Source organism: Hirundo rustica, chromosome 6 (genome assembly GCF_015227805.2).
Source record: "Hirundo rustica isolate bHirRus1 chromosome 6, bHirRus1.pri.v3, whole genome shotgun sequence".
In the NCBI taxonomy this organism is placed as follows: domain Eukaryota; kingdom Metazoa; phylum Chordata; class Aves; order Passeriformes; family Hirundinidae; genus Hirundo; species Hirundo rustica.
In genome coordinates this window covers 39,008,892-39,017,565 of record NC_053455.1, presented here as the reverse complement: position 1 = coordinate 39,017,565, position 8,674 = coordinate 39,008,892, and the positions used below count along the sequence as shown (strand labels likewise).

The window sequence follows — 8,674 nt, the reverse complement described above, 5'->3', positions numbered from 1 at the left end:
CGGGGCGGGGCGCGCTGGGGGCGGCCCCGGAAGCAGCGCGGCGGCGCCATGGCGGCGGTGGCGGCAGCCTCGGCGCGCGCCCGCGGAGCCGGCCCGGTGTGGCGGCTGCGCCTGCTGTGCCAGCGCTACCAGGAGTACGTGAGGCGGCACCCGGCCGCCACGGCCCAGCTGGAGGGCACCGTGCGGGGGCTCTCCTACCTGCTGCCAGGTGCGGGAGGCGGGCGAACTTTCGTCCCTCCGGCCGGGGTCTGCGCCGGGGGGTGCGGGCACCGGCACCCGGCGGGGAGCGGGGGCTCCCCCGGCTCCGGGCGCTCGGTGCAGCCGCTCTCTTCCCTTCGCAGGTCGCTTCTCGGACTCGCACGCGCTGTCGGAGCTGGGTGAGTGGGCAGCGGGTCGGGGCCGCAGCTGTGCCCTTGCCCGGGTGCGTGCGGGTCTTGCTCCCCGGGCCCCGCTTTTGTCCGTGACTGGCTGCGTTCTCGGGCAGCTCCTGGGAGGAATCTGTACATCTTGCTGCCCTCCTTCCCTCGTCCCCTGTCGGGGACAGAGGCAGCAGGGCCGGTTTGGCTTGCTTTCTGTACATCCATTCCGCGTTGTTCTCTTCCTTTTCCAGTGTACTCTGCCTCCAACCTCCTAGTGCTGTTAAACGACTGGATTCTCCGAAAGGACCTGCAGCAAAACCTGCCGGTGGTAAGGCTGGAGTGTGTGGGAGGAGGATTTGGGACACATGCTTCTCTCCTTGCAGGAGCTTTCAGGGAGTGTCTGTAGAAACTTAACAGGTCTTTGCTGTGGCCTCTCTTTGCGGTCAGGTATGGAGAAGCCAGAGGCAACTTCTGAATGCAAGTAGAACAGCAACCCTGTCCGTAGCTCCTGGCTTGGAGGTGTGGCCGGAGCACTCCCTGGACCACAGAAATCAGGCCCTGACTTGCACCAGAAGCTTCACAGGCTTATTTGAGAAGCTCAGAACTTGGGCTAGGTAGGGGTGTTGATGAATAAACCACTGCTGTTTGCACAGCAGTGGCTCTGGAGCGCTGAGGCTCTGATTCCATCTGTCAGACTCTTCCTTTGCATATAGTATTGAGTAAAATAAACGTAAGTGCCTTGCTACTATGTATCTCTTGCATGAGCCCCAGGCCAGCTCCCAGCGTTGTTAAACCCTTTGGGGAATGGGGGAGAAGTTGTTTTTTTCCAGACAGGGCTCTTCCGTTACAAACCTGCACAGTGTGTGGGTTGGGTGCAGTCAGCTCCCTGAAATGGAGCATCAGGTGTGTAACAAATAGAAATGCAGAAGACTTGCTTCCCTGGTTTGAGTTGAATAGAATTTCAGCTGTATTGTCTTTATTGATGCTTTTCAGTGGATTGACAGCAGTAGTAAGTTCCCGTGTGGAGAGCAGAGACCTAGACTGGAAGAGCACCCACTGTCTCGGGGTTCATGCCTGAAATCTAGACTGATGCTGTGTTCTGCCGGCATTCACTCTGGCGTGGCTTTGGACTCTGGGTCCCCTTCCCCCTACTCCAAGCACATTCTCTCATCAGCTCTCTCCAGAGAGGAGGCTGTCTTGTGTCTCGGCTCTGGGATGAGGAGGAGGGGAGAGTTTTGCTGTGGAACTCAGGCACAGTGCCACAACCCAGGAGGCTATCCTGCTGTGTCAGTTTGGGTAGAGGCAATATGAAACACAGGTGTGATGTTCTCCCTGTTTTTGGAGTAGCAATTCCGTGTGATACTGTGATGTCTCAGTCTGCCCCTGCTTGGAGGTAGATAAGTGGACTTGTGTGTAGGCTCCAGCCGCAGTGAAGACATTGCTTTTTGTTTCTGGAGCTGTGGCTTCAAGGCCATCCGGTGCTTATTTCAGAGGGTCCCACCAGACTGGGCTGTGTTTCTGCCCTCTTTAACTCCCGAGCAGAACCTGCATCCTGTCCCCCTCCTCCCCTCTGTGTTTTGCAGTCGCTGCCCCAGCAGAAGCTGCTGACCTGGCTGAGTGTGCTAGAATGCGTGGAGGTCTTTGCAGAGATGGGGACAGCCAGGGTGTGGGGGGAGATGGGCCGGTGGACCATCATTGTCCTCATCCAGCTGGCTAAGTAAGTGCTGCGGGCAGAGGGGAAGGGGCAGCGTGCGCTCGGAAAGGGGACCTGGAGGGCACTCCATAGTACCCTGGAAAAAATCCCACACGGGACTGAGCTGCCAGTCCCTGAGGCTGGGGGAATTTGCAGCCCCACAGTTTACTGGATTCTGTGCCACAGAAGGGAACACTTAGACCTCTCACCTTGCCAGTTCCTCTGAGGAGACCTGAGAGTTTCCCTCTTCTGTGGAAGCCATCGCTCCAGTGTAACAGGAACCCAACTCCATAGTCTGGTATTGAAGACTTCCACGTGTCTGTTCGCAGAGCCATCCTTCGTCTCCTGCTCCTGCTGTGGTACAAAGCTGGCATCCAGATGTCTCCTCCCATCGTGCCGCTGAACAGGGAGAAGCAAGAGCCTCTCCACCCTCAAGGTGAGCCCATGGTGTTGACATCATTGGCTTGGTGCCTTGCTGAGCCACATGTCTTGTCCTGCTAGAATTGCTCATCAGAGAAGTGGGTTGTGCAGCACACGGTACCGTACGGTGTCTATACTCAAGGCTGTGTTGAACTTTCCACCTTTTGCAGAGGACGAGTTAGCTTAGTGGCAGGATTGTCCTGCTGTCTGGAAGGAGGGGATGGAGAAGTCTAAGCTGGGGATTTCTGGCTGAACGTGCCCTGGTCTAATGATGAGGAAAGAGGCCCTAGTCCTGGGCAATGTCAGGCAGATTTACCTTTTCACCCTCTGCCTACTGTTAGGCCTTGCAGAAGGTCCAGTTTGCACTAGGTCATCCTTTTAGTCTGCTCTTCTTGGTGGCAGCATAGGAGACGGTGCTGCCAGCTCTGGGGTGTGAAGTGTATTGCTTTGAAGCCTGACCCCTCTGGCTGTTTTCTTCTGCAGGCATGGAAGATAACTCCTCAGGGAAGGATCAGACCTATGTTGGCAGGCGTTCCAGCCGTGTTGTGCGCTCTCTACAGAGCAGTAAGTAACCGAGCCTGTTTTTCATCCTGAGCTGTTCCTGCCCTGTACCTTCATGGATGGCATGGGTGTGAGCTGTCAAGGGTAGAACCTTGTGTTGGGACATATCTTGCCACTCACTGGGCCCACTGTGGGTAGGTGGAGGTATCAAAGCAACCAGAGACATGCTGCAAGGCTAGCACCTAAATTGTGTTTTCCCAAGTGAGCTGTGCAACAGAGACAGCTCTGCATCACGGTTATGCTTCGAGGAGCACAGATCTTACAAGTACCTCTTCAAGCTTTCCTATTTCACACCTTCACAGTGCAGAAAGCAGGGAAACATCATAGGAAGGGGTCCTGGTTTGGGCTGGGAGAGAATTAGTTTTCTTCCTGGTAACTGGTACAGCGCTGAGTTTTGGGTTTAGTATGAGAATAATGTTGCTAACATTATTATAACTGATATTGTAGGTTGTTGAGAAGTAGCGGTTACTCTAAGTCAAGGACTTTTCCATTTCCTGGGTTCTGCTAGTGAGGAGATGCACAAAAAGCTGGGAGGGAGCACAATCAGGATGGGTGACCTGAACTGGCCAAAGGGTTCTTCCATACCAAAGAACATCTTGCCCACTGTATGAACTGGGGGGATTTGGCTGGGAGGGGCCAATCGCTGTTTGGAAATCCGATGGGTATCAGTCTGGGGATGGTGAAAGGTTGTACATCACTCGTGTTTCTTGGGTTTTGTTATCTTCCTTTTCATTGCTGTTACTATTATTTTTATTTTTGCTATTTTACCTTATTTCATTTATTAAACTCTTCTACGTCAATGAAGGAGTTTCACCTTCTACCGATTCTTCTCCCCATCCAACCGGCCTGGGGGGGCGGTGAAGGGCTCCAGGTGGAGCGAACTAGCAGTCGTGTGATAGCTAGTTTCCAGCTGGGACAAAGCTTTTATTTGTGTCAGTAACCAGACCTGCTTGTTTCAGCCCCTTCCCTGCAGTCGCGGCACTGGGGGTCCCCCCAGCAGAGGGAGGAATCGCAGAGCCGAAGAGCGGAGGAGATGAACCAGCCTCCCACTCCTCTGGGTCTCCAAGAAACCATCGCAGAATCCATCTACATTACCCGCCCCCTGCTCCACCGTATCCTGCCTTTCTCCGTGCGGGGTCCCGCCGCTGGCGGTGCCAGCAGAGGGTGCTGCGGGCTCGGCCCGGGTGCGGGGCAGTGCCTCGCCTGCTCCGCTCCCTGCTCGGCTCTGCTTGGGCACGGGACTCGGCACTCTTCCCTTTCTTACGCTTCGGTGGCTGGCCTCAGCCACCGGAGCTGTGGGTGCAAGTCCTTCCAGCCCTTTTCCCCGGGGCCCCCAGCCCTGCCTTAGGGTGTGTTCGCCTGCACTTGGCACAACTTTGTGGGTACGCGGGCGATCACTTCTCTGCGTGTCTCTCGTTAGGACTCTCATCTCTTCATTCCTTGACTGTGTTCCTAGTATTGAGTTTAGGAGTATGGGGCCAGAGATCATGGAAGCCCTGGCTCCTCTCGGCAGTCCTGGACATCTCAAGGTCAGTCTGATGAAAAGTCTTTCTTGGTGCTTGGTTTGTTGGTGGCTGGGCATCACACTTCCCCATTCCCCAGTCCTGGGCAGGCCCTGCTGAGAGAAGTACACGCTGGGGCTGGTCTTTACCTTGGGATTGACACATCTACAGCACTTACAGTGTTCTTTGTTCTGAGCTGGTGCAGGCTGCTCTGCATGGAGCTGAGAGTGGAGGGCTTTGGAAACCCGCTTTCTTTTCCCTGCTGGCTGCTTTTGCTGTGACTTAGCTCTCTGCCGTCCTCCTTCCAGTCTGAGCTTGCTGAGTGATCTGAAAGACCTGAACAGGCGAGAGCGGGCAGAGCTGAGGCGACGAACCATCCTACTGCTGTACTACCTGCTGAGATCTCCTTTCTATGACCGATATTCAGAGTAAGGGGCCCTTGCTGGGCTTTTGCTGAAAATTTCCCTTTTAACTGAAATAGCATCAGAGGACTGGGTGAGTGGATCTGAAGGTGTGTGGGTGCCTCTGACCGGGTTAATCTGAGCCCTTGTGTGACAGCTGCCATTGCTGTTTGTGTGTTCAACAGCTGGGGCAGGGGATGTCCAGCTGGACTTGTTCATACTCTCTCCCTTTCTAGGGGCAGGATCCTCCTCCTTCTGCGCTTGTTGGCTGATTATGTGCCTGGAGTTGGCTTCATCACACGTAAGTGGGTCCCACAGTTATATCGCCATATCTGTCTGGTGAAGAAAAATGAGGGCTGTTGGGAACATTTGTCAGTTGGTTTCCAGTCCAGGAGAGGAATTGGGAAGTCCCTAGGGAGGTTAGCACTAGAGCACCCTGTGTTGATGCTTGAGTAATTTTTAAGTGCTGAAGAAAAATACTAATTGCTTCCTAGCTTGATGACAGTAGTAAACATCTCTGTACCCTGAGGCTGTAGAGCTTGGTGTCTGCCACCTAGACTTGTTCTCCTGGGCTTCCTTTCTGCATGTCAGCTGGTACACCAGGGCCCCAACTTTGCAGCCCTGTTCTGAACTCTTTTCCTTGATCCCTAGTCTGCAGTGTGGACACGAGGGGTAAATGGGTGTCTGGAAGTATTGAACCAGGCAGAAACTGACTGTAAATCAAAGGGCCAAACCAGGTCTGTGTTCTAGTTCTTCACCAGAGGATCCCTTTATTATAGGCCAACATTTCATTTCCCCCCACTCTTCCCCTGATGAAATTGATAATCCTTTTGTGGAGTGATTCATGGCAGTGACATTACATCAGCCTGGCATCATGGGCTTGTCCTTTCTTTGGGGAGGTCACAAAGCTGTTTAGATCAGGAGCCACTTCCTCCAGTTAGTGTTTTCAGAGAGGCTTTGAGGCCTGCATTAAGCCCTGTGCAATGTAAGCATTTTTGCTCTACAGCAGATGCGTCTATGTTTGCACCTGCTCACTACTGCTGAGTTGTCTTCCCTCTTCCCTGTCACAGCAGTGTTCTCCTGACTCTCTGCATGTGGGTTTTCCCCTTGCACACTGTAGACTCCGTTTCCCACTGGAGTTTGAACATGCCAGCTCTGAGGGAGTGGTTGGTGTCCCATACCATGGCCATGCTGACCATGTTTCACACCCCTCTTGGTCCTGCTCTGATTACTGGCACCACATTGCAGCATTGCCCTTACATCTTGGCAAAAGTAACTCTTCTATTCTTGGGTTCATCTGAGTTGTGTAAGTGGAGATTGGGGGTTGTTTGCATCATAATGAGAAGTGGGGGTATACACCATAGACACACAGCGTTAAATTGTTGCCTTTCTACATGTATGATCCCTCTGTTCTCTTGTTTCAGGGCCACTGATGGATTACTTGCCTGCTTGGCAGAAAATCTATTTCTATAACTGGGGCTGATAAGAAGATGATTACTCTCTGCTAAAATTATGGCTGGACATTCCTAAGGAGAGCAAGCAGGCTGGGGGAGGGGTGTTGATAATGTCTAATTTTCAGTTAAATCATAAATGAGAAGCTCCTGCTCTGCAGAGCAGGGAGGGGGTTGTATGCATTTTTTTAAACAGATCTAGGTGCGAATGACGGACGCTAAATATGTGGGGAGACCCTGGCCACCTATTTTGTCTGGACCATTGTGTGGCTGCAGTGATGGTGATGGGACAACCTCTTTTTTGAAGCACTTGATTTTTCTTTTGTACAGCTGCGCTGTAACCAAGCCAGGCAGCGCAGTGGGTTTTGGGGAGCACTGTCTCACGTGTCAAGGCCCTGAGGTTGACCCACAACCTGCTTGTGTTGGCCGTGCCTGGTCCATCTGCTTGGAGCGGATTCGTCTGTCAAATAAACTGACTGAATGGAGAGAACTGAGCTGAAGAGCCTCTGCCTCTTTGCATGGGATCCCGTGTATGTGGTTGCCAGCAGGTCTCTCTTTGTCAGAGCAGCTTTTGCAGTTGTCTACCCTGGGATGCTCTGTCCCTTAGAGACCTTTTGCTCTGGCCTGTGTCAGTGAGTGCCCCGCATGTTGCTCAGCTGGTGACTATAGCCTCTGTAATTCCCAGTGCCTGCCTCAGTCCCCAGAGTCCTGGGGTTCCCCTGGGGGTACGCAGAGCTGCGGTGTGCAGGCTGCTTTCCTGGCACCTACTGTGTATTAAAAGGGGTTGTGGAATGGCTGCCAGCCAGTGCTTGGGGGCTTGGCCAAGGGCAGAGGAGAAGTGATTAATTCAGCAAATCTGCTGTGCCACATTTAATAAAGGGCCTAGGAGAGGCCTGTCTCTCTTCTAACAGGGGGACAGTTGAGGAACCAGTCTGCACAGTGAGCTTCTGTGGAAGTTCCCTTGGCCAGGACAAAGGGTCAGGCAGCTGGTGGCACTGGTCTGTCCCACATGCAGCTGTCTGGGCAGTGAGTGTGCCCCAGTGGGTGTCAGGAACATTCCTACCTGAACCATCCCTGAAGGATTCTCAAGCTGCAGGGGTCACAGCCGCCTTGTCTCCGCACTCACACACACACACGCATCCCTCATGGGCCACCGCAGTTGGGGACCACAGGACTTGGCCAGTGTGAGGGGTCTGTGTTGCCACCTCCGCTGGCAAGGCCCTGCAGTGTGGTAGGGGCAGCACAGAGAAGCCATGACCAAGGAACTGTTGCTCCCTTTGCTCGTCTTTTAGCAGAGGAAGGTGCTGAAGTGTTGGCTCCTGGGTCAGTGGTACTGAGATGAGATGCAAGGGTCTGCTGTCGGCGGGTTTCAGAGGAAGGCACAAGCAGGTGCTGAGGGACAGGGACAGCCCTGGGGCGCTGACTACAGAGGGACGTGCACCAGCACAGTGATGGCTCAGCAGCTGGCAGGGCCCAGGCAGAGGCAGCCCAGGACCCAAAGGGGACAAGGTAGGAGGGGACAGCAGCCGCAGCTGGGAGGGGCCATGTCCCTGCCCCACCCAGCAGGTGTCCCGGGTAACCACGGCGGCCCCTCTGTGACGTTGCTGCGGAACGAGTGGCACCGGTCAGTGTGCACCATGCTGTGCTGCCTGCTGCTCCTCGCCCTGCTGCTGGGGGCTGCGCTCCCACAGCCTGTGCGCGAGAGGTGATGGCACTTCCCTCCTCCTCGTCCTCCCTGCCCCGGTACCTGCAGGTACCCCAGGGCCCCTGACACGGGCTGGGACTTGCAGCACCTGGCCCAAGAGCTGGCCAGACTGGATGGAAGATGCAGCACCTGGGTGCTTTGGGTAAGTGCTGTAGGACCTTGGCTCACTCCTGGCCCCTGTTTTCCTCTGTAGGGACAGCTACACAGTTCCTGAGGATTTCTCTGCTCCCCTGGAGCTCCCACAGAAGCACTTTGGCCTGGTGGACGGTACAGTGCCCTCCCTGCCCCATGGAACTCCTTTTCCATGCACTCACCCTCCAGGTGGGTGGTTGTCCCAGAGGTGAGCCCGGCCTCTGCTGCACCCGCAGATTACGGCATCAAACCCAAGCAGCCTCGCTTCAGAACGCGGGTGGCCCCGGACCGGCCGGCGGAGCTGCGCAGAGCTCACAAAAACAAGCGCGACGGGCTGGACCTGCTGGAGTACTACGACGATGGGCACCTGTGAGCCAGCGCGGCCCCGCGCCCGCCACAGCCCAGCAGGTGAGGGCTGGAGCAATAGCTGCCAGAAGTCCCTTTGGATCA

General features: G+C 54.9%; 2 protein-coding genes across 2 annotated transcripts; both read left to right on the top strand.

The window, feature by feature from the left end:
- The first annotated feature begins 48 nt into the window (after nucleotides 1-48).
- PEX16 (peroxisomal biogenesis factor 16) lies at nucleotides 49-6,889 on the top strand. Its single transcript, XM_040067564.1, has 11 exons — nucleotides 49-208; nucleotides 342-377; nucleotides 611-687; nucleotides 1,943-2,076; nucleotides 2,382-2,488; nucleotides 2,956-3,036; nucleotides 3,993-4,145; nucleotides 4,490-4,562; nucleotides 4,844-4,963; nucleotides 5,173-5,237; nucleotides 6,361-6,889. Exons 1-11 carry the CDS (start codon nucleotides 49-51, stop codon nucleotides 6,417-6,419), a joined length of 1,065 nt encoding a protein of 354 aa, XP_039923498.1. The 3' UTR covers nucleotides 6,420-6,889.
- A 1,135-nt stretch (nucleotides 6,890-8,024) lies between these two features.
- Nucleotides 8,025-8,597, top strand: FREY1 (Frey regulator of sperm-oocyte fusion 1). Its single transcript, XM_040067054.1, has 3 exons — nucleotides 8,025-8,092; nucleotides 8,292-8,359; nucleotides 8,461-8,597. The coding sequence occupies exons 1-3, from the start codon at nucleotides 8,025-8,027 to the stop codon at nucleotides 8,595-8,597; spliced, it is 273 nt and encodes a 90-aa protein (XP_039922988.1).
- The last annotated feature ends 77 nt before the right edge of the window (nucleotides 8,598-8,674 follow it).

Coding starts and splice junctions, on each gene's coding strand:
- PEX16 (XM_040067564.1), top strand. CDS start 49: ATGGCGGCGGTGGCGGCAGCCTCGGCGCGCGCCCGCGGAGCCGGCCCG. Junction 2,077..2,381: donor GTCCTCATCCAGCTGGCTAA/GTAAGTGCTGCG, acceptor GTCTGTTCGCAG/AGCCATCCTTCGTCTCCTGC. Junction 4,563..4,843: donor GCAGTCCTGGACATCTCAAG/GTCAGTCTGATG, acceptor TCCTCCTTCCAG/TCTGAGCTTGCTGAGTGATC.
- FREY1 (XM_040067054.1), top strand. CDS start 8,025: ATGCTGTGCTGCCTGCTGCTCCTCGCCCTGCTGCTGGGGGCTGCGCTC. Junction 8,093..8,291: donor CCACAGCCTGTGCGCGAGAG/GTGATGGCACTT, acceptor CTGTAGGGACAG/CTACACAGTTCCTGAGGATT. Junction 8,360..8,460: donor GCACTTTGGCCTGGTGGACG/GTACAGTGCCCT, acceptor CTGCACCCGCAG/ATTACGGCATCAAACCCAAG.